This window comes from Rhipicephalus sanguineus, chromosome 1 (assembly GCF_013339695.2).
Source record: "Rhipicephalus sanguineus isolate Rsan-2018 chromosome 1, BIME_Rsan_1.4, whole genome shotgun sequence".
Classification (NCBI taxonomy): Eukaryota; Metazoa; Arthropoda; class Arachnida; order Ixodida; family Ixodidae; genus Rhipicephalus; species Rhipicephalus sanguineus.
This window is the reverse complement of record NC_051176.1, coordinates 124645952-124671632: the sequence shown is the minus strand read 5'-3', so window position 1 is coordinate 124671632 and position 25681 is coordinate 124645952. Positions and strand designations below refer to the sequence as shown.

At 42.3% G+C, this 25681-nt stretch overlaps 1 protein-coding gene across 3 annotated transcripts in view; it reads left to right on the top strand.

Annotated features, from left to right (window-relative positions):
- LOC119397399 (guanine nucleotide-releasing factor 2) overlaps positions 1 to 24054 on the top strand; it is a 96479-nt gene extending 72425 nt beyond the window's left edge. For all 3 annotated transcript variants that reach the window (XM_037664829.2, XM_049416276.1, XM_049416275.1), the window contains 6 exons: positions 1 to 310; positions 1997 to 2091; positions 7215 to 7395; positions 7505 to 7602; positions 12046 to 12177; positions 13308 to 24054. In XM_037664829.2, the coding sequence (XP_037520757.1) occupies positions 1 to 310; positions 1997 to 2091; positions 7215 to 7395; positions 7505 to 7602; positions 12046 to 12177; positions 13308 to 13446 (955 nt within the window). In that variant the 3' untranslated portion in view covers positions 13447 to 24054. The remainder of the gene's footprint in view (positions 311 to 1996; positions 2092 to 7214; positions 7396 to 7504; positions 7603 to 12045; positions 12178 to 13307) is intronic.
- The last annotated feature ends 1627 nt before the right edge of the window (positions 24055 to 25681 follow it).

Below are 25681 nucleotides of genomic sequence, written 5' to 3'. Positions count from 1 at the left end.
GCTGAGTGACGCGGGCCCAGAGATGGTGCGCTGTCTGACAGCATTTTCGCACCAACTTGTGGGCCGAGGAGACCTGAGCCTGGCAAGGGCTCTGCGGGCCAAGGTGGTAGAGAAGTGGGAAGCGCATGCACAACTGCACAGTGGGGGCCCCTGGGGCTCTACAGGGGCCGGGGGAGCCCCTCCTGGTTGCGGCGGTAGCCTTGCCAACTTGCGTGTCACCACCCAGCCGGCCACCTTGCTCCAGTTCAAATCAGAGCTCCTAGCCGAGCAGATGACCCTGCTTGATGCTCATCTCTTCCAGCGTATTGATGTGAGTATGCGCACCTCAATAGTTTAATGTTGAAAGCACAAATTATAGTGCTTGTAGAACTTACGGCCTTGAAAGTTTATGGATTGCATCATCAGGGCCTTGCAGTGCAAATTGAGCATATTGTTATTATTAATTTCTTTCGCACTGTGGAATTTTATTGTACTACAGCTCCCTTGGCATGATCAACGCGTTGAGATATTTGACCCCTGCCTGGAATTTGCATTCATAACGACACATGGTAGTGATAATTAGGAGCACATGCAGGTGATCTGTGGTGCGATCTTGTACGCGTTACAAAATAAACACGGAGGCGTGACATGACAACCAGCCGCACGTGACCGCACGCGATTGGTCAATGCAGAGCCGTGACGTCTGTCGCGGTTCAAATGGGCCATTCGCGTGCGGCTGGATGTAACGCCACGCCTCCGTGTTTATTTGGAATGCGTACAAGATCGCACCACTGGTAAGCAAAGTTGTAAATAAAGGATGATGTCTATATTTGTATTGCACTATTCTTGTATGTGTAAAACATAGTCTTTTTGATTGCCTTGCCTAACAGACTGCAAAACAATTGTGTGAAGAACACTGCCTATCACTTAATCTCAAGCTTAGGGCATTGCTTTATTTCTAGTGGATGAGCTATTTGCCATCCCCCACCCCCACCCCCTTCTCTCTGCAGTTATTTCATGCCTCTGTGTTACTCATCATGATTGCCACCAACTGTCTTATTGCAGTGCTAGTTACGTCCCTTATAGATGGGTTACATACAAGAAAGCAGCACACACAGTTGTTTGTTTTGTTTTTCCTTTATTTTTGGTGGATAATCTATTTACCGTCCCCTTTTCACCCCCCCCCTCCTTGTCCTCTGCATGTATTTCATGCTTCTGTGTTACTCATCTCAAAATTAGCTTGCAAGCTATTTTTTCGGTTGTGATTGCTATTACATTATATTTACTTTTTGTAGTAGTGGTCACACAGAAATTGGGTTGCCAATAGTCTAGTTTTGTGAGACTGTCTTGTTAGATTTTATCAGAAGGTCATTTTGTCCCAAGTCCCTATTGGAACATTGAACATTGATTTGTCTAGGTTTGGGGCCTCAAGCGGTAACCTTCAGCTTTTCATGCTCCCAACTTTCATAGCAGATGCTTCATCGATGCCAAAGTGCCTTCCTGAATAGTGGTTGCTATTCTCCAAAGTATATACTTAACAGGTCTGAGCTTTAAGCTGGCCGTGTAGCTTGCACACCACCCAGTTGCAACATATGCCAGCAGTCCATTCACTCCATGCTTGTGTCAACACAACTTACAGTTTACAGCCTAATCAAACTTCTAAAGTAAACACCAAGCAATACTGGCATCCACAGTTGGCCATTGACATCATCAGTTAAGATGGAAACCACACCACCACTCACATTGCTGTGTAGTTAATATGCAGAAGGAAAGAAATATGTGACCAGTTTGGGGGTGCATTCATTGGTGCATATGCATCATCATCGACCAAACTGCCAGTTTTGCTACTGCAGTAACCAAGCCGTAGGTGAAAAATGATTAATAAGTTTATGTGCTATAAAACTATTCTGCAGCTTGCACATGTGAGAAGACAGTTCAGTGACCAGTCTGTTACTGACAGTGATAAGTTGCGCCACTGTGAACTAAACAACACATTAACCTTTTCATTATTGTTTAGATCTCCGAGATTCTCATTTGGGCGAAAGAGCAAAATGAAGATTCAAGTCCAAACTTGACAAAGTTCACCGAACACTTCAACAAAATGTCCTACTGGTAAGAGTTTGACTTCAGAGCTCTATTGTGTACATATATTTGCAGTTGCGACTTGTTTGTTGTTATATAACAGTATCCATGCCTTTGATCACCCAGGCAGCTTGGTTACAAAGGAATTTTATGTAAGTCACAAATTGTTTGACCAACTAAAGCAAGATGATAGAACTTATTGGTTCATTTAGCCAAGGCACTTTAAAGGACGCTAAAAAGAAACACAGTGTGAATTTAGATTGATAAAGTATTCTTCAATAGTTCTATTTTCATTGAGTTCAGAGCAGTGGGTCGATTAGTATAAGAAAAAATGAAAACAAAAATTTCATAGCATTTCAAATTTCGTGCTAAAACCCCAGTGCCGGTACATCAGTGCGACATCTCAGATTGCAAAGTATTTTTTTTGTGCTTGAGGCCACTGAAGCTTAGTATGTGTTATTGAATCTTCCGTGATACTATTGCTTTATAGAATGCATTGTGCATTTTGAATAATAAAAATTTTGGCCACATGGGGTTCCTTAACGTGCATCCTATTCTAAGTACACGGGTGTTCCCCCCTCGAAATGTTGGGTCCGTGGCCAAGAATTGAACCCATGTCGTGAAGCTTAGCAGCCCTACACCTTAGCCACAAAGCTACCATGATGGGTGGCCCATAAAACTGAGAACTTTACTTCATGAAGTTGTGTAATTCATTGATATTGCTGTCCTTGCTTCACCTTTCGTGTGAAACTGCAACTTCTCTTTTTCCTTCTCCATGCAAACCACGCATACTCCCTGTCTACAGAAGTAATATAAGAACTGTTCTCTTTGTTTTGAGTCTCGTGTGCATCTATGGCTTCTCCAGCACGGTTTCGTCAGTGCTGAGTCGTAGAGGATGTGAAGGAGATTGAAAGTGGTGGAGTGCTTCTGGCTGAGGCAAATGCCAGTCTTGCTGAGAACATGACTAGGCTCATCAAGAGCTGCATCAACTTCAGAACTTTATGGGGAAGTTTTACATGTGAGCAGGTGTTTCTTATGTGATGTCAAAGTAATATCAAGTACGCTATTTTATTAGGTTCAAGGTCCTAGGTTAGGTCCTATTCCACAGCTAGGAGCATTGAGTATTCATACTGAAATATTGGCAGCGCAAACTAACGGGACACAGAAGGCGAACACAAACAAGGAAAAACAAGAGAACACAAACTGCGCTTGTTTGTGTTCCCCTTCTGTGTCCCGTTAGTTTGCGCTGCCAATATTTCAGTATGAACCTATACCAACTAGCCCGCCTTTCAACACTTCTGCATTGAGTATTGACAAGCATGTGCGTACTTTGAAAGCGTTATATTCCACTACCTGCATTGTGTCTAAATGCAATAAAATTGCTCCTCCAGAGCACTCTGAAGTTCTCAAAAAATGTCAAATTAGGATGCTCCAAAGTGTTCCAAAATAAAAATTCTGATCTATAAAAATTGCTCCAAATCACAAGTACTTGGTAACATGTGCATTCTAAATTCACAATCAGAATCTACATTAGTAGCTAAAGAAGGCAATATACAGGTATGTAACTGTTTGGTCTTCAGGACAGCACAAACTGAGATAAATTTTCACAGTAGTTTAATACTTATAATGTGACAATGGCCACAAACAATGAGAGTGCAGGACGATGATGTGAGTGTCATGCCTTTACAAAATTCTGCTCTGCAGGAAAAGTTTCTGGACAAACCAGGAGAGGGTACATTCTGCGAATGACAGTGCACGAATATTATTTGAGAGTGGCCACCTGCTTGCATGTAGCCACACATCGAGGCTGCATATGAAAGCAGCAGTTTTGCAGCATACTGGTCCGTGCTCTGTATAAGGCCAAAAACTTATATGAAAGCAAAAAATTGTCATCTACCCATCTGTAGCATGAATGTACAAGGAAACCTATGCGGATTTCTCAAAAAGTAACCTTTTCATTTCACAAAAAATTTGTCCTGGTTTGGAATGCTTCTTTCTCGGTATGCTGCAATAATTTTCTAATAATATAGCAGTACAAAAGAAATACCGTATTTACATGATTGTAGGTTGACACATTTTATCTAAATTTGAAATCCGAAGTTGGGGGGTCGGCTTACATTCAAAACCGAAACTAGTACCGCCAGTTACTGCGGGACAAATGAGAAATAAGCAATGTTGTGACATGGTTATGACATTATGTTTGCGTCCGGCTCTACCGGCAACGTATACCATATTTTCTCGCATATAACCCGTGCCTTCAGCAACGATTCGCGGAAAATTTTCTAAAAATAATTCCTGCGTATTGCTGTTAAAGGAGTACTGACATGAATTTTAAAAATTTTCGGATTGTTGCTCTAAATGAAAGCACCGGTGTCGATAACCCTAAAAAGAGTGTCTTGATGCCTGGGGATGCATTGCATGTATTTTTAATACCGCTTCTTTCAACCAGCAGTTTCGGTTTCGGTTTCGAGAGGGAGGCTTCATAGTGACGTGTCAAGTCGGCCCGTGACGTCACGGGCAGACAGCAACCCACGAAATATGCACCTGCTGTCCTTTGCTGTCAGTCGAACGTGGTTCATGATGAGTGAACTGTCGTCCAGTGCCTCCGACAGCGATTTCTGGGATTTAGGTTGCATGCAGGACCCAGATTTCGCAAACCAAGTGAGCCGACTTGAAACGTCATAGGGCTCTCCATGCGGTGAAGCTGCCTTGCAGATGCTGGGAGATGAAAACTTTAAATATCAAACTTAAATATTTATACGTGTTTCCCGGATGCGGTGTGGGGAGAGCGTTAACACTACATGCCAAGGAAACCAAAAACGTCCGTTTTGTTGCACTTCAAAATCGTGTCAGTACTCCTTTAAGCTAGCTTTCCTGCATAGCTGTGAAGCACTGCCGTTAAGCCGCCTTTGCACACTGGAATTTGCGTTCTTTGTTTTGACTTTTAAAACACGTTGCAGGGCTAGTTGGCGATACTTTGACTTAAAATATCTCAGCACTATTTTTTACGAGGACAGGAGAGAGAAGTGTGTGACAGGACGAGCACTGACTCCAACTATGGAGGTGGCACCCGTCCTGTCGTGCACTTAGAGTCAGCGCCCATCTTGTCATCATGCACTTCTTTCTTCTGTCCTGTCCTTGTGGTGTGCGAAATTGTCACGCAAGAAACCCGCGTCTTCGCATCGGAAACGAGAATGCCAAGGACGCACTTCAAGGCCAGCAGGGCCTGGGCATTAAAATTGGTGAAGAGGGATGATGAGTGAGCACGTATAGTCAGTCCAGTGACTATGTAAATAAATTTTGTCTGTGAAATGTGCTTGCATTTTTTTGCCATGCGATTTTAGGGGGAGTGGACATACGTTCGAGTCAACTTACAATTGTGTAAATAAAGTACCATTTCGGTAATAAAAAAAAAATTCATTTCAATGAACCTGATCTCCAGCGATTGCGCCATGATGCAGTGCCAGCAAAGTCCACTTCATAGCAGCCATATGCCACGCATAAAGCCAAAAAAAAAAAAACAGGTTTATGCACTGGGGTGATCAGTGTAAGTAAAACTATAGTGCCCATTCTGCCATCGTGGCTTCCCATCCAAACCTCGGATGTTACCCATGGTAGTACAATACCAATACTATATGTTCACCAAACCAAGCCACTTGCTCTCTATCCACTCAGTCTGGTGAACGCATAACATCGAAAACCGTCGTGCACCACAGAAACAACAGTTTCAGTCTAAATTTGCTTGAAAGCATTGCGACAACCTGAATTACGGCACCTTTGGTCATAATGGCCATGTTTTTGGTTTTGCAACATCACATGCATATTATGTTCGGAGAATCGAGCGAGATCCCGTATATGAAACTTTGTATGCATCTGCATAGATGCGCTAGGGTGCTGGCTACACCTCTCCCATTGGGAGGCAAGGAGTAGAGAATTCAGGTTCCCCCTTGCCCCCCAGTGATGTGCTCTGCTTTGGCGGCAACTCTCTGTAGCACGGTGCGCAATTTTAAAATATACTTTTGCCGAAATTGAGTGTAACTTGACCATTTGACTGCTGGCACCAGCAAGAGTTTCAATTTATAGCCTCGGTCTTCCTTTGCGGCAGCAGTCAAACTTCATTAAATTGAAATCGTAGATAAACTTTCTATGTTTTATTGAGGTTAAGTGTACTTGACACACAAGCACATAACACGTAAATATCATGAATCACCAACTCGGCCAATCAGCCATTCTGTCAAGTTAAACATACATGGCATTTTATAGAGATGAACTTATGAAAAGTTAAATACTTTGTTGTGTCAAGCATTTCATTATGTTGAAGTTTGTTATATACAGTAAACTCTCACTTGTACGAACGTCAGTTTAACGAATATTTCAGAATAACGAACTTTTAGAAAATCCCCGGCGATTTTCTTATGCATTCTATGCAAAAATCTTTCAGTCAAACGAATTTCAGAGTAGTGAATTTTTCAGTTGAACGAACTCGATCCGCGGACCCAGGCTCACTTTTTAAATCAATTCAACGAAGTTTTGTGCACTGCAGCACTGGCATAGCCGATGCGAGCCGCCACTAAATCGCCCATCCATCGGCGGCGGCGCGACACAGCTGGACATTGACAGTGGTGCTTCATTTGAGGACTATGTGCAGTGTGACAGTGATCTTGTCACTTGTGCAGAACTATCTGATTTGGAAATTGTTTCGAGTGTTCGTCCGGAACCAGAAGAAGAAGAGTGCGACGAGGAAGTCGTAACGGCTGAGGCAGGTTCAAATCCTTTAACTCTAGCCGAGGCGGTAGAGTATGTTAGAAAGTTGCGAGACTTCGTGTCTCAGCAACAAGCTGTGCCAGAGGCAGTGCACAGAAACGTAGACTCTCTGGAAAGCTTTGTCTCTTCTTGCACTTTAAGGGCACCAGTCCAAATGAAAATTACAGATTTATTTTCAAAATAAATTGCATTTCGCACTTTTTACCCTATTGTCTGCTGTGCCCAATGCTGTTCCATATTCTAGTGAATATTCAGTTTAGTGAACTTTCACTTAAGTGAACTATTTCCTTGGGTCCCTTGAAGTTCACTCAATTGAGAGTTCACTGTATAATGTTTTTCCAAACATGTCTCTCATATTTTTCCACTTCACTTTATTCTCTTCCTGCCAGGGCACGTTCTTGCATCTTGAAGCAGTGTGACGCGAAAGAGCGCGAGAGAGTGGTGGTGAAGTTTATCAAAATCATGAAGCACTTGCGTAAGATCAACAACTTCAATTCTTACCTGGCCATCCTGTCGGCACTGGATTCTGCACCAATCCGCCGTCTCGAGTGGCAGAAAAATATCACTGAGGTAAATATAGCGTTTAACGCTGGCACTTTGAAATGTTCTGCTCTTGTTGTTCTTCTATTTCGTTATGTCTGGATGTCACTTTATGCACACATCTTGGTACTTTTTCCAGGGCCTCAAGGAGTACTGCGCCTTGATAGATAGCTCATCATCTTTTCGTGCATATAGACAAGCTCTGGCAGAGACAACACCACCATGTATTCCTTACATGTAAGTGCTTATAAAACATAAGCTATAAAGAACATTTGCGGTTGATGTAATGAAGACTGATTATAGCATTTACAAGTACCATTAATTAATTGGTGCTATGTTTTCGTTCTGTGTTGCTTATGTATGTATGCAAGCTTTCATTTTGGCATTTGTGCATGTTGCAGTGGTAGTGTTGAAGAGTTGTGGTACGTAGTGCCTTAAGGCATTTGTCTGTTTCTATGGTTCCGAAATGTTTAGCTGTCAAGGACCTCTCAACACTTGCTAGTCATTTAGAATCCTCTCTGATGTCCACTTGAAAACAATCAACATGGAAGCCACATTATAATGTGTGGAGACGGGTTCAGGGCTCATCCAACCTTTGCCAAAGGTAAGCAGCAAAGTTTGGATGAGCCTGGCGGATGGCTTGCTCTACCTTCTCAGCGTTGGATGCCATAGGGTTGGCAAGAAGGTAGGGCTTCTGCATAGCCCTGATGTACTCGAGCAGATTCGTTGGGATGCTGTGTGCAAAGCTCTGGCTCACGATGCACGCTGCGCTCATAGTTGTAAGGAAGGAATTTGATGTAAGAGCACCCTACACTCCTTCATCAGCCAAGCTTGGTGGCCCACAAGTCTGTACCACCATGCCGCTTGGGCTGTCAGTAATGCAGGCAAAATGATGCCTAACATTACGCTTTCGTTCAGCCACATTGCCTCTTGATAGCGGTGCAGTGCCTCGAGATACTGCGAGGTGCTTGTGTGGTCGGAATAACTGCTGCACTCAGGAAAAGGCACCCTTAGGCTACTTGGTGTGCTTGGCTGAGGGTACTCGGGGGGGTCTAAGAGCACAAGGCTGCAAGTGCACCACTTCCAACGAGACTTTTGGGAGCAGTTGTGTGCTGTGGCAATTGCTCCGAGGTAGGCACGGCTGTTAGAGGGTAGCGTGACTGTTCTCTTCCATGCGTGCCAGGCCCAAAGGGGCCAGTAAACAGCATGGAAGAGAGTAGGGTCTCTGCTCCAACAGGTACACAGGACCTCATGCGATGGGCAGAGCATGACAGGTGGCACCAGTTATGTGGAGACAGGTTTGCGCGAGGCTTACCCAACGAGCGCACCCAAGAAAGGGACTATGTTCCTCAACCACCAGTGCACAAAGACGCTGCAGTCAGGTTGCTCGACTCTTGGACAAGGTGCAGAAAAGGCACCCAAGGCAGATTGCAATAAATGTGAGTTAATAATCCCAGACGTGGCACAGTCACAAAATGCAGGCCAAAAGGGAATCCCCCACAAGACCGATCGAATATGTGTGCCTGCGGCGCTATTGGCTACCATACAGGGGGTTCACAGAGTGCATGAACAAGAAGTTGCCTGCAAAGGCAGCAGGTAGCCAACTCGGTGCAGGCCTGTGAGCATCTCCCTGCAGCGACCTAGCGGCCAGCCAGAAGAAAGCTCGGGTGGAGAGTGGGTCCAAGGTCCTTCGTGGGCAGCAAATGAGCTAGGGCGCAACATGATATATGCTAGTGCAGTGTGTGGCATTCTGCCGTCTCACTGCTGGGAGGGAGAAGCATGGCTTGCATGGGAAACTAAGCCCAGTGTCATGGCCACATAGCTGCCGTTTCGTAGCGGTTCCTGGCGATCAAGCTGCTCGGGGTCGGCACGATACGCCAGCTGGAGGATGAGGCACAAAGGGGAGGCACTCTTAATCCCCACAAATGTGAAGCCTTTTCACTGTCTTTAATTTTGAACAGTATGGGGAATGAAGCTTTGCAATGATATAGTGTTGCAAATGTTTCACCATGCCTCTCACACACTATTTAAAATAAGGCTTAAACACCAATCTATTAGGGATGGTGGTTGTTGTGTTGAAAAAACAGCGCGAAAATCACAGGACACACAGGAAGGGAACGTACACAGCGCTGTGTGCGTCCCCTTCGTGTGTGTCCTATGGTTTTCGTGCAGTTTTTTCTAATTAATGTAAAAGTTGTGCTCATCCTAGTGCATAGTCTTGTTGCGATAACTTTCTTGCGCTCTTTTAAGGGATTTTGTAGTTGTCTGTCCTTCCTTTCTCTTTATCTTCTAACAGTATACAACCCTTTTATTTGATTAGACATGGCGAGGGCAATTGAATATGAGGAGTGTTTAGTGGAGCAGAGAAGAGAGGGAGGGGGAAGTGTATGGGTGTGTTGTGGGGGTTGAGAGATGTTACCACATTATGTAGCAAGGAGGGTAGGTGCAGGTTGGTGGGGAGTGACAGCGTTAGCCTCAGTTGGCATTGCACCAATAAGTGTGTATCAATCGCCATCATGCCACCTCATTAATGGACACATCACACACTTGTCCTTCTTTTGCCCTTCCTGTGTTCTGCTGGAGAGCCATTCCATTACTAAGAAAAAAAGCTCAGAACAAGTGTTCTCATGCCATCAGACCAGAATGCATACCAGGATCACAAGTGGTCCTGACATTGGCCAAGATAAGGGGCTTTCTTCATTTTGTGCAGTATCAAAAGCTGTGTTACTAAATGAGGCTGGTGGAAGCGTGTGGCATGTTGTTCCTTTGCGACATTTTACCTTTGCACGGAGCCAGTTTAGGAGCTGTTGTAAAAAGCACTTCCCCCAGACCCTTGAAATCGGCCTGTGCCACTGTCACAAACACCAGCTGTGCAAAAGCCAGTGTTACAGTAGATGATGAGGTGTTTAACATATTACTACTTCGCCTTCAGTGGGTCCTATGCAATCTTAGTCCCCTCTGTTTTAATGTGGCTGATTACATTGTGCAGTGAAAGCTGCTTTATGTTTGTCAGGAGGCATGGTGTCACACATTTGTCACGGCATGCTACAACGCACACGAAGTTCCTCCTCCTTGCCATACTCTTCCGGACAGTCATTCATTTTAGTTTACCTGACACACAAGCTATAGGCAACTGTTTTGATCTGGTTTTCTCTACCAAAGTATATGTTTTATTTACAGGATGCAGAATGCATTGGTATAGCTCAGAGCGAAAACAGGCTGCTCTTCCTCTACCCCCTGCTATCATGTTTCACGTTCACACTCGCAGACATTGCCCTTGGGGCGAGTCATTCGAAAGGTTGACAGTAATAAGGTATAAGGCGCGTGACGTGTATCAGCTGTGTCTTGCTAGAGTGGCAAGCTGCTTGTGGCGCTAGAGATTACATATGCAATGTCACTGAGGTGGTTGAGAATTACAATTGGACCACAGTAGCGGGCCAAGAACTTCTGGCACAAATATGTTTGTGGAATGGTGTCCACAACCACACGAGGTTACTTTTTGTATAAAAAAATGGAGTGATGTTGGGCGTTGTAACGGGTCTTAGAGCGCTGTTGAGATGCCGTGGTTCGGAGGCATGCAATGCAACTGGCTTCTTCAGCGTGGCATAGTGACTTAGCAACTGTTTCCACATCCAGCGTAAAAGGCAGAATAGTGTCGTGGCAGCTGCTAGGGGAGCGAGTGTAAAGCAGAAAAAAGGGAGGGTATCCTGCCGTCTCATGTTTTGCGGTGTTGTACGCGTAGGTGATGTAGAAGAGTACTTAGCCCCAGTTTTTGTGCTTGGAATCTATATAAATTGATGGCTGGTTCGTTAGAGTCCTGTTGGTACGCTCTACAAGGCCATTGGTCTGTGGGTGATAGAGGGTGTCATGGCAGAACTAGCAGGCAGACAGACGCAGGATTTCTTAAACGACGTCGGCGATGGACTAACGTCTGTGGTTGCTAATGACGGCACATGGAGGACCATGGCGCAGGATTATAAAGTGAAGCATAAACTGTGACAATATTTTGAGCCATGTGGAAACAAAAATTTGCTTTGTTGTAACCAGCACTGTGTCAGATTCCACATTCTTGGTTTTATTATAAATAAAGCATGAACAGGCAAATTGCTCATTTACTTCAACATCCTATAATTTGTTATATATACCCGCCACGGTGGTCTAGTGGTTAAGGTGCTCGACTGCTGACCCGAAGGTCGTGTGATCGAATCTCGACCGCAGCGGCTGCATTTTCAGTGGAGGCGAAAATGCTTGAGGCCTGTGTACTTAGATTTAGGTGCACGTTAAAGAACCCAAGGTGGTCGAAATTTCCAGAGCCCTCCACTATGGCGTCTCTCATAATCATATCGTGGTTTTAGGATGTTAAACCCCAGCAATTATTATTATAATTTGTTATATAACCGTGTTTGTTATATATTAAGATTTAACTGTCGCCATTGTTGGTATTGCAATACGTTGCGCCAAATGCCAAAAGGCAGTGTATTCCAACATTGTTAGGTCTGTTACACCTATCCACTGTCTAGTATTTTTATTTCTTTTTGTCTTTTCAAAGCTTATAGGCATCAGAAAGGGCTTCACTTTAGTAAGTAAGGTCTTTAAAGCTGCTTTCTGTGGTGTTCTATTTTGCATTTATGTATATTTCTTTGCAGGATGCATTGTTAAATGCTGCATTTTTTGTTTCAGTGGTCTGATACTGCAAGATTTGACTTTCGTGCATGTGGGAAACACTGATTATATCACAGACGCCATTGTGAACTTCACTAAATGCTGGCAGCAATTTCACATTCTTGAGCCTATGAGATGCTTCAAGAAAAAGCAAGTAGTTTGTCACATCATCTGTGATATTTTGAACATGTCCAATTTTGCATGTTTACCTATTATTCATGATTATTTCAAACTGAGGTGTAGGAAACTTTAGCTCTGGGCCACCTACGATATTCCCATTCATTTGCATGTAGAATGCTGAAATACTCTTTTATGAGGCAACCACTGAACTGATTTTAGATTAAACTCGTGGAATTTTAGAGAGAAAGTTCAAAGAATGTTAAACAAGGGGTCAAGAAGGTGTGTCCTTTCGTTGGCGCACATCATGACCTTGACCACTTTCTTTTCCTTTTTTTCTTCGAATGCGCGGCTTACTTTCAGTGTGATCACGAGCGGGGGCACGTGGCGGCATTCCACGGCCGCTACAATAACTATGTAGCTTACGATGCTCAAATCAGCCAATGGCCGTGAACTTTGGGTTCATGGCGCAGTCATTTGGGTTTATGGCATCATTTGTCGAGAGAAGAGGGAACGATTTCTAGCTGACTTAAAGTTTACTGTAAATTTCAGGCCACGTGCTGTGCTATAATATTTGGCTCGCGTGTTCTCAGGAGCCTCGACTACCAATCGGCAGTGTTTTATGACTATGCTGGAAAAGTGTTGCAGGGTCCCTTTGAAGCCCTCGCAGGATCTTGGACAGATGTCTGCATGGTCTACTGCATGCTAACAATTTTCCTACGCACCTGCTGCGAGTTCTCACCTGCAGTAGGCCTGTGCAGCTGTTTTGGCATTTATCATGCAAAGCTCAGCTACTAAGTTTCAAGCTTTGGAATCCCAGTACCACGTCTTTTAACAGTTGTTTTCTTTCAGTTCTAATTTATCTTTTTCTTTTTGATCTTGTTGAATGGCTAGCCCTAGCAGAAAGAGCATGTAGCAGCAAGGATGTGCTGGTGACAGAAGGCAAACAGAATGGATTGAATTGAAAAAATAATTGCTACAAATTTAGTAATATTTAATTCAGTTCATTTGCTCCTGGATGATAAACAGTGGGAGTGCACATTGTTATAAAGCCTCTAAATTGTAGTGGATAATAAAGCTGGAAGTAGGATATGATGCATGCTCATTGTCTATTGTGCGAGAATTGCAAACATGCTTGACTCTTGTTGTGCTCTGCCTTGCAGGCCATTTACATTTAAGCGCAATGAGCAAATCATCGACTTCTTCAACAATTTCGAAGACTACCTCTCAGAGGATGCGATGTGGGAGATCTCTGAGAACATCAAGCCACGAGCAGGCCAAAAGAAGAAAGACTACAGCTGAGCACTTATTTACACTTGGCATTTATCGTGTGCATCCCTTCATGGTGCCTGCTTGCTTAGTTCATTTACCAGATCAGCCATTTCAGAGCCCTTAGTGCTGTTTTAAAACCAGGCTTATGCAGTTTTATGTTTACTCATGTTCATTTCATTAGTGCTTTTAATTTTATGCTCTTATGATTATAGATTTTAAGATTTTCCTATAATCTATGTAGTGTACGGCTGTGACAGCCGTGGACCATATAGAGTGTTTTCTTTATTAAGTCATTATAAGGCAAGGCAATCACTGGTGCTTTTGCAGCCACCGCGAACAGTAGGGCAATGTCAACCTTCAGAGTGCAATTATTTTATTAGATTTTTTTGTTGTTGTATAGGTGTGTTAATATTGCCAATAATTTATTCTTGTCATTTAGCTGTGTAAAATTTATCTTCGGGCTCTCTTGCCCTTGCAGATGTGAAAAGTATGCAAGCCTCAAAGTGTTTTTGACTTCTGATTTATATAGTGCTCTATCTATTTATTGACCTGTAACCATGCAAGACCCTTTCTTTTTTTTCATGAACTTTGCCAGACTTGGGACTACCATTTATGCAATGTTGCCAAAAACGTTTGAGCCGTTCTAAACTAACCCTTCCTGTCCAAGGTGTTCCATATGTGGAATGGTGCCCAGCAGACTGAAACTAAACTTATTGCCATTAAATTTTATGCATTGAATTTTATGCCATTGAATTTTATGCCTAGCTTGGGGTGCCCAGAATGACCTCGTGCAGGTCGTTGAGTTAACATATTCTGTGGATAAAATGCAGGTTTGTAGTTCTAGGCACTGTATGAAGCAGCGCATAAAGATATCATTGCCCCCACTTTTCAAAGAGAGGTCTTCTCCATGCCATTTTTGCAACTTCTAATTGGCGCTGTCAGCTGGCAGCAGCCCATTGACACCAGCCACTGAGCGATCGTTTTTTCTTTCTTTGAATTACCTATGCACATTTGCACGCCCTGGTTAGTCTATCAAGGATAACTAGGAAATGAGGAAGTCATACTTTTCAACATGTCCTTTCATTGCTCCTTTCTTGCTTTGTGCAAGAAAGGAGCTTTCTTGCAAGAAAGTTTTATCAGAGGCCCACTCATAAGGTTACCATAAGCAAACCATGGAAAAAAGGCTGCGCACTGCCCTTGGCATGGCCCCTTGTAAGGGAAATCGATGACTTTGATGTTAACAGTGAAAGTAAGCTTTGCAATCCTATTACAGGAGAATCCCGATAACTTGAAATCTCTTCATTTGAATTAACGAATAATTTGCCCGGCACAGCTGGGCCTAGTAAAGTTGTATTTTAATAGAGAAAAACTCCTGAGAATTCTAGCTCTAAGAATCACCCAACGGTTATTTCCAGCCAAATTTCTCGCTTTTCAGACTGCCTTTCAAAAAAAAGGTCGCATTGCCTCTCTCTTTAACTTGTCTCTGAAACTTAAGATGATGCAACCGCTTATACTAGGCTTGCGGGAAGATGGCACACACAAAGCAACCAGCCATGTAGGCTCACCTTGCCTTTGCACCTGTAGCATATTACCAGCAAGATAGAGAATGCAGGTTACTAGCAAGGTAGAGAATACCCGCCCCACCTACCCCACTTTTCTACTACGGTGCACTCTCGTATGGCCAGGCTGGTTATAGGAGACATGCAGTCCCATACGCCTCGTCCCCTCCTTCATCTACTACGGCACTTCCACGTCTGATTAATCAACCCCAACACAAGCAGTGCTTGTTCAGAAACGTGATAAGGCCCCAGCGCTAAGGCACACTACCATGCAGGTAATTTCACGCTAAATTCATAAGGGTTTTCCTTAGTTTGAACTCTGTTTTATTCGAACCAATTCATTCACCCTAGAATTTGGCCCCTTTTCAAAAATTTATTTCATCCACTTTGACTTGTTCCTGAAGTTCCTCAGGTTTGAGGAAAATTTATTTCAGGGGTCCTACAATTTTCAAATAACGCAGCAGTGTTGAAGATCGGGGAAATTTTCTCGCGTATTACCCGTACAAGTAGTGCACCAGTCCATTGCATTCTGGGAGAGCAATGTGTTGGTTACTTAAAAAGTTTCACATTTTTTGGGGTCGTGCCCTAAAAAGCTTTTCTAATTGTGGATCCATTTGTCATGCTTCTAAGCACTGTGTCAGAATGGGATGAAAACGCAAAATATTGTATTTTTGAGCGCAATGAAAACACAATTGAAATGCTATGCACTATTTTGTTTGAAGTGAAACCAAAATCTTTTTTACAGATTTTCAGTTCAAGGGAAAGTTTGCAATATGAAACAGTGGTAGTGTCAGGCAGTTGCTGCATTTGTATGTCTCTTGGGCAGCTTCCTTAAGTTGCTTAATTGGCTTATTTTTTTCTCTCGAGAAGGCAGGATTGAGTCTGCTGGGTTACCTTTCTCTTGCATCAGAACTCCTTGGTGCAGTGCAGAAGTGCATCCAAAAGAACAGGATATGGTGCTGTTATCTAACTGCACTGACACACACTGTAATGTCATTGAGAAGTCGTAGTGTAACTGTGTTGCTGTAATAATCGTACACTTAATTGTAAATGTGGAGTGCCCTTTGCATCCTTGTACACCAGTGCACATAGGTCCTCTAACCATGTCCAGTTTACTTTTGTATCCGTATATACATTCATTAAGGTTGGCATGTTACCTTCTTTCCTAATAACAGCTCTCACATCTTGTATAAGCTGCACCTTGGGCAAGTTTGCATGCAACAAAACAGTGCTGCCGATGTGACTAAAAGAAGGCTAGAAAAGGGGATGCGGGTAGGGGCAGATAATTGCATGTCTGGTGCTTATAAGTGGTCACTCAGATAACTGGGCTTTAGATCTCATGAGGCAGACAGTTCACTGAATCTTTCACCAAGGCCTGTGATGCAATGTCAGTCCGCAGTTGTTCAGCCATAAACATGCACTGGTAGCTATGTAATGTCAGGTATGCTCTATTAATGCTCTATTACTTAATTTTTTAGCTGCACTCGAAGAAGTGCAACATTTACTTTCCTAACAGCTGTCACATATATGGACACGCTTTGATATCAGGTGTGCTAAAAGATAGAATGTGCAGATTTTAGGTGTTTAGGTTTATAGAAAATTCAGTGAACTGCTAAGTTATTTGCATATTAAAAGGGATTTAGCTATTTATTGCTGCGTGGTGATGAGCTTTGAACTTATTTGAGCAAATATTACTTAATTTCACAGGATGTGCTAGAACCAGGCCTGTTTTTTCAGTCTTGAGAGTGTTACTTTGTGTAGTCTTAATTGTTGCCTGTAAACCATGCTGTGTGTACTGTGATGGTGAAAATGCCAGGCCATGTCTGCAGTGCCATTTTATTTTCCCCTTTGTTCCGAAGAAACTACGACAGTAATTTTGTGGTCACTGATTTTAATTGGCAGCCATGTGTGATTTTTCTGCTGAGATAGAAAAAATAACACTTGGTTTTCATAGTTATACTTGGTTATCAAAGCAAAGATGTTCTGGTGTTGTTTCAAAGCATTAAATTTTTCCCACACCTTAGCAACAATCTATAGTTGGACCTCGTTATGCCAAACACAGATATAGTATATGTTAGAAGCAGTATTTTGATATTGTTCTTATCAGGTTTTACAAGGTACGTGCATTTTGAGTTTTACATAATAAATCTATTGGGGCATGTTAAGGTTGCACTGAATTCCCAAGTAAAACATGCACTGGGCACATCTATGAGTGCCTTTGTGCAGCACATGGCCAGCAGCTGTGTCACGGATCTTCGGACAACAGCTGGCCAGAAAGAACGGACGAGGCGAGAGCGTTGCACACAACTATTTTAATTACACACAAAAAGAAAAACGCACATTGTTATCCCAAACCACAGCAAACATTAAAAAAGGAATATGCTAAATAAAACTAGCGCTAAACTCAGTTATCCGTTGAGTAATGGAAATAAACAGTTAAAAGTACGAAGCGTTCATCGCTTGCACCACTCACGGCGTTCTATCCCAGAGGCGAGGCGTTGCGGAGACACAGGCGTTGAAGTCGGCGTCCGAGTCGATGCTGCAGGCTTAAACGGAGGCAGAATGCGGGCTGGCGTTGTAGATGAGGGCCAGGTTCAGTGACCTGGGCATCGCAGGTCCTTGAGATGGCCAGCGTCTCCAGGGAGGAGAAACTGGCTCGGTCGAAGCCTACGGAGCGGTGCCGTAGGTCGGTGCGCTCGGTGCACTAGCCGATGGCGCATCCTGGGCATTGCTGGTAGTCTCAGGTCCGTGGACGTGTCCTCGAACAGGCAGTGGCTACGGTACGATGCCGTAGCACGAGGAAGAGCCGGAGCGCCCGGAACACAGGCCGGCGACGCTCGTCCCCAGCTTTCCAAGCTCACGCGCTGCCGTTCGAACACTCCGGGTCCCCTATGGCCTCGTCACCTCCTTCTTTTATATCTTCAACCTCGTTTTCCTCTTCTTCTGGTCGTACGGTTATACGTCATGCTATGCTTGTCGTCTTCCTTTTCTTCCACCACATTTTCTTTGTCACCTCCTATATGTGACAAGCTGTCATATGCAGCAGGCATTTTGTAAATCTCCCATGTACGAGTCTGATGCACTGCAAGCATTATGGTGACCATAGCCAGGTGTAGTGACATGACAGTGCGACAGCTCAGCAGTGGCCTCTTAAATCAGGTGATGCAGAGGTGCTGCTAAAATGGTTTCTAGATTGGCACATGTAATATAAGAGGCCCCAGCTAAACCACTAAACCATGGTATCTGGGATAATGTTGCCTGATCAAGGACTCCATAGCTTAATAGCCGCATTTCCTGGTCCTTTGTGTGTCTTGGTGAAGCAAGTTATTGTGTGGAATCCTGTATACTGATCAGCCAGTCATTGCTGCAACAGCTGCGACAATGTACACCTTAAAGCTGTGAAGAAATGGGAATAGAAAAGCTTAATTAATATTCAAGTAGCTACCTTGTAAAGCTAGCAGACATTAAAGCCAAGGAAACCATAGAGGAAATAAACTTATTTCTTTAAGTAGCCAGTAATTAAATTTAAGTTTATGTTCATAATGTTAATAAGTGAAAAGGAAATGAAAGCTAAGCACAATTTGACACAAGTCGAAACGAAACCCTCACTTGTGCAAACGTCTAGCCATGTAGAAGACAAAAACAAAAAACGCTGTAGACAGGACGGGTGCCTACAGTATTATTTGTCTTTGTCTTCTTCATGCCTAGAGATGCTTGCATAAGTATGGCTGACTAAGGAGTTCAAACTAAAGCTTTGCTCCAAACCCTCAGCCTTTGCATGACAGAACTGGTAGAATACTGGAAATGTGTGTCACGTATGTCATGCAGAAGCTGTTCAGCACGAGGCAGTGGTACGGTGTCCTTTCTTACACTTTTATTGAATTTGAACTTGATATGATCTGTAAAATAAGTGCAGAAAAGGCCAAGTTCACTCTCCCTTACAAATACTGCATGCACTCTTCAATTACACACAGAAGAAAAGCTCACCTTTCCCCTATGTACTTCTTGTCTAGTATTCTTTGAACCTCCATTTGCAATTCATTGAGGGACCACGTTTCAACAATTAGAGAAAGATATTTTATTTGGTGCTTCAAATTATGCTGGGTATGACAGTGTCTCATGTTGATAATGGGAATATTTGGTGCAGGATGAGATGTTGTGTACAAAGCTATTCAATCCCAGTTATCAATCTGCTTTAGCATGGCTGTAGAAGCAGTCATGGCACAGCCACTGGCCATGGCTTTCTTGCTTAAAGACAGTCGGCTGAAAGCAGGACTCATTGTCATCATTTCAGCCTTTTGGCATGGGAATAACACAAGGACAGCACGAGATATGACGAAGGCAGTTGCTAACTTCCAACATTTGTATGTTCAAAAGTATCGCATGAATATATAGGCAGAATCAGCGTGTACTAATTCACTTGTCAAAGTTGTCATTACTTAGCACAAACATATGCAGATTATGAAGTGTGTTTTTATTGCCATTTGATAATGTTCACTTTTATCACTGTGTATATTGTACTCCATACATGTTTGTGCTATGTGGAGCATGTGATGCTTTATTTTCAGAAGCATGCGATGCTTCTGAAAATAAACCTATTGGAAGTTCGCACCCGTCTTTGTCATATATAACGCTGTCCTTGTGTTGTTTCCCACACTAAAAGGCTGCAATGGAATATTGATGCCATGTCATTTCATTGTCACCAGAAGAGTTTATTAACTCAAAGTGCTTGTGCACAGCATTGAGTGTAACACCCCGACTGTGCATTGTGTCACGTCGCCTTCGATCATCTTTATAACTGTTGGGCTTTTACATCCCAAAACCACGAGTATTCAATCATGTTCTTGCACATAGCTTGACAAGCAAGTGATGAAAGGGTGTGACACAAATCCTCGTTGTATCGCCATGTTACATTGCTCTCCTCTCACACATTGTATGCCTTTTATTTCTGTGCCAATTGCCAACTGAATCAAATGAGTTTTTGACAGTAATTTATATATCATATTTTGCCTATGGCAAGCTTCACAGTTTTATTTGTTGTACTCATTGTTATAACGAGGTTCAACTATATTTAAACTAGCATACCAATAGGCAGGCCAACCATTTCCTAATACGGTGAATTGCGGCTGTGATTGAGCTGGTCTAAGATACAGTGGTTTCTATAACTGGACATTGCAATTGTGAAATGGTGGTGGTTCATGCAGGAAGATGTCTACATATAGTTGAGCCCACTTATATATAGACTTCCTCCGCTCTTTGACATTACATTGATTCATGTCCGCCATTGCCTATTGTTTCAAATATGTCACCATTTGGTTATGGCAGGTGCATATGCATGGGATTTTTTCTAGTCATTCAACGCTTATCACACACAAAATGCTGCCTAAGCCACTGAGCTAATGCAGCTTCCAATTGCAGCAACTTCAGCGAGAACAGAAAGCTGTGCACCTGTGCAATAGCATTGTCATAGCCCTCCTACCTGCAAAAATAAAGGACATACATATTAAACTTTATCACATGGCATTATGTTCTAACATTCCGTCCAAGCTGACAGCCTGAAAGGGAGTGCAATTTTTTTTTTTTTTTTGATGAAGTGCATTGGTTATGCTTTTTTGTTTGCTTTCCAAAATAAAATGCATTTGAAACACGTAGACAGAGGGAAGAGATGGAGTTGCCCATCGTCACAGGACTTTAGCAGCAATTACTCTACAGATTGTGATTTGAAGATCACAATCTTCATTTTCTGATTCTTTACAGCTAACAAGTGCTGTAAAAGAAGTCTTTGCCATAGACCAGGTGTTATAGCAGTCCACAACATGGGGTGGTCATAACTGATGTACTCAAAAGCTGTAGCACAGACAGTCGCACAGAAAGAGCAGAGAGTTTCAGGAGCACGAATAAATGGACAGACTCATTTGAAAATGTTGACCTTATGGCTTACAGACTATGTAGGTGCCCATTCATGGCATGATACTTCCTGCACTACCAAAACTAATATGTTCTTGAGTACTTGTCAGAACTTTCCGTCAAGTGGTTTAAGTTGAAGTGAGACCAATGTTTTAGAATTTGTTGCACCATATGCTCTGTGTTTGCAATGTAGCATGCACACAGTAAACTACACCGCATATTTTATGCTTCAGCAGTGTTTTCCAACCTGCTTGCATAGAATCGCATTTATCTGTCTCACAAGATTAATAAATGGCATACACAACAAACTACTAAGTTTCACTCTGTGATTGTCAGCATCACCGAGTGTCATCACCACTGGTGACTGTGCATACAGAAATGCTGTGAGCTGTATATTTGTGGCAAAGTACTTTTTAATGCCACTGTCATAGCTACAGTTATGCAACTATACATTTGACAGTTCGACCTTTAGAATATGATTGAGCAAAGTATTAAACTTAAAGCAGTGCACTTCAGAATATAGCACCTCTCACTTAATAAACTGCTTTATTACAAAAAGAACAATCGGCATCATCGTCTGCTGGCATTAACAGACTTGATGAATCCATAATACTAGTGAACATGCACTATAGACTACGCAGAATGGCACAGGACAACTGTTCTGTGTATTCTGTAGTGTGTGTTCACTGGTATAATGGATTCATTCAGTCAGTACTAGCGCAGCTAAATGCATTAGCATTGTTTAGTCTCCACTGGCTCCTCGCAAACAGTTGCACCATTTCTCAAGTGTGTGAAATTCGTCAATGCTTACGAGTATACGTGGTGAATAGTGGAAAGTGAGTTGCTCACCAAATCAGCCTCACAAGGATTGCATTCTCTTCACTTTTTAAATGTTGTTTTCACCTCTGGCAGGTGTGCAGTTGATCACATTTCTTGTCAGTGTAGTTATATTGCATTTACATACATGTTAGTGCATCAGAAAGTTGCAAAAAGGAATCTGAGAATGGTCATTGGACAATTTACTCAATTTTGCTTCAAACAACAGCATTTTGTGTGCTATAATATGTAAATGCCATGATCAAAGTCCTTTCTGCAAGTGCTTGTAATCCAGCAACGTTTGACGAGCTTATTCATTTCCGTTTGCGCAATGTTGAGCATTAAAAAAAAACCTCATGCACTGGCAGCCGTGATGCAACAAAGGACAGTGGCCTTGACACAGAGACATGACATCACAGTCTCTGAAACTAGTGCATTGGTAAACACATCATGCTGCTGCTGTCAGCCAGAATTGCATGCTGGACTTGGCAAGCCAGGCATGCGACTATACTGGGTACTTACATTCATTCTTCAGTCTTTAGTCCACATGTTTGTTATGCTTGACAAATGTTGCCACTGCTTGCATAGAGACAGACGTTCATGCTATCTTCGCTCATTTTCAGCATCTTATGATCAGGACCATAATAAGTGGGCTCAACTGTACCACAACATTTACATTGTTAACAAAATTAGCATATTTTGTTTGAATAAATACTTGCAATTGCCATATCTTTGGTTGTTACCTTGCCTTTACTTATTCACATAATCTTCCCATAATTGGCAAGTACAATGTGTGCATTGTTAATTAGTATTGATCTTGCTCATTCGTTCCTTGTTGAAATTGTGCAGGGCTCACTAGAAGCTGCAATGAGCACCAATATTTCCAGGCAGGATGATTCAGGTGATGCAATTTTTTAAATTCAAGACTTCATGAATCACTAATGGGCCAGTCAAGCTAATATGGAGAGATATTTGCTGGAATATGTTTATACTCCTTTATCATATTATTATAACATCTGCCTTTCATGTTGCACTCTTCAGTCTCTGGATCCACTGTATCAGCTCAGCCTCAGTTCTGTGTTGTCAGTGTCCTATCCCGTTTCTTCCACCCCCTCTTTTGTGATTTGTGGTCTTAAACTTGGTGTGCAAAGGCTTATTGATTGGTTACAGCAAACTGTAACCAATCACTATGTTTGTATGCAATGAATTAATTATCAAGTTTGTGTGAAAATTCAGGAAACCATTGTTTAGTAGCTCTTTGGCATAAAACAAAAGGCTGATGCATGTTCATTCACATTTTTTTATCTATTGTAAAATATGACCGGTGTTCAACCTGTTAAACAAGAAACAGGAGGAGGTCAATGTCATAAGCTGATGCTTTTGTGTTGCATTTTATACTACAGCACCCCATAGTGTAAAATCTTGCGTCTGGGAGAATGTAAGCACGTGGAATTTCCAGCATTGCAGTCATTTTCACAAAGCCTCAAAGGTGCCTCATAAACTGCACAGCTTGTCGTGTGCATTGCTATTTCTGCTGAAGCATGCAAAAGGCTCGGTAATATGCTTTGCAGCTGTCTACTGAAATAATTTTTTTCAGAGCTGTACAGTTATCACAAACTACATACATGGCATATGTCTTATGAATACCATGCATGGTGCATTAATGTCATTTTTTCTTTCATGTTGCTTGTGCTATGTACATGTCCTGGCAAGCTTTGTACATATTACAAAGGCCAATGTGAAAGGATTTTTCTTTTAACATATGTCTTGCACAATGCGATGTAAATATATTGCAAGAACTTAAAATTTATAGGGCAACTTCAGCAACCTTTCAGTGAAGTATATCCCGAAATCATAGCTTTATTCTTCCAGATGTTCTGGAAGTGGTAGTTGTGATAAAGAAAAACTTATAGGGCACTAACATTCACAAGCAGCAAAACTCCTTTCAGAATAGTAATACTATATATAAATAAATATATATATATATATATATATATATATATACTGCTTGCCAGTATGTGTATGTGATATAAAACTAACATGCCCAAGAATGAAATGTCGGTGAAGTTTATTGTTGATGTCATCTAGTGCATGTCTTTTGCATGTTTATTTTAACGAAAAGAGAGGAGCGGAGTGTCTTTGCTTTTGTGTCGCACGTGTGTGTGTTGCCCCATTGTTGCTGGAACTCGCATGTCTTTAGTAGGTGCTTATAGGAAGAGCTGAATAGCAAGTCCTCATGTAAGTATTTACAGCCGTACTGATGTGGGTCTGCAGCCATTTTTAATATTGTTTAAGGCACAACAGTGAATGTACAATTTGTTTTCCAAATACATCATTAAAGGTGTACCTTGAGTTTGCCACGTGTGTGTCATTGCCATGTGCATGTTTGAAAAAGTAGTTTCCAAACCAGTGAAAAAGGTAAGACTATGTAAAGGCAACATACATTGCTACATTCTATCAACTTGTAAAAAAAAAAAGCACATTTACGCATTTACTTGTAATTCTTGACAAGCTTGTGCATCAGTTCTTATGTGTATTACATGAACTATGCTTAGGCATAAGCATGGGATCCTACTTTCAAAGCCTGGTGCTAGCTAAAGCACTTGAAACTGATACATGCAGCTTTCCAGCAAGGCTGTTTGCAGCACATACCAAGTACACTTAAGTTTGCTACAGAGATCATGAACCACTCCTCGGGCTTGATGAGAAAGCATTCTGCAGATAGAAGACATCAGCCAAATCATGTAGTCATGTGCAGCAAGTGGAGTTCACAAGTGCAGTGCAGACTTGGCTTTTATAAATACCCTCTTTTCGAATGATGGCAGATGGGCCAGCTGCTAGCAGCTATACCCCGACTACATTGGGCGGATTTCCATGTAGAGCTGCCATTGACGAATTGCCGACTGAACTAGGCAGGATGTTTGGTTTGACGTGTTCCTTCCCTACTTTTACTGTGTGTATTAATTGATGCAGTTAACTAAACAGTAGTAGTTGAAAATATGCGTGTTGAGTTTTTGTAAGAATTGCATACTTCCGAGACACCAGCACCCGAATACAAATTAAATGCGAGGCCGTAGGCGGGGTGCCCCACCTTACTCCTTTACAATGGAGAACTTGGAGCATGGATGAGAAAGATCAAACATTGTGATTTTAACATCCTGGCTCATGCCAAGTTTTTTGAAAAGTAGTTTCAATTTTTGTCACTTACCACCTTAATACCTGGTACCTTTGCCAAATTCTCGAAAGCTGTCAAAATGAAGGTTAACCAGACAAGTGCACCAAGAATGTTGAAAGCAACTTTAATCACATGAAATATTTACAATAAGCACAGGCATACAGTTCTACATATATGCACACCTATTTAAATACAGGGCTACATGCTTGTATTCGTTACTGTGGGCATCGCCACTAGTTGTAATAAATACAAGCATACTTAAAGTTCCTGTCAGTGATGGAAGCATGCTTCTTTTCACTTATTGATTCCCACACATCACACTGAATTAATAAATACAAGCATACTTAAAAGTTCCTGCCAATAACGGAAGCATGCTTCTTTTTCTTTACTAACCACAGACATCAGCATCAGCACTGAACGCAAGAGAACAGGTCATTGGACGGCATAGAAGTCTCCAGAATAATGGGGTCAATGGCATTTGCTACTGCAAAGTTCTGGGCCCATATCTCTGAATAGGCTAGTATCGTTAATGTCGAGAAGCAGTAGCTTGTATGTGTGCTTGTAGAAGCTTTTGAAACGTATGGGACATCTTGTGGTTTCTTTCTCTGACCTGAAAACATGGGATCAAAATAGTGCCCACAAGCCTCCACCGATGTAGTGGCATTCCCCCCCAGCGTTAGGTTATGCTCGACATTAACTAGCACAGTGACAGACTGTAATGATCCATAAAAACACTATGGCCTGTGTGACTGAACACTGTTAAAAAATATTGCACCCTTAAAACTTTATACCCCAACACTTATGCCTA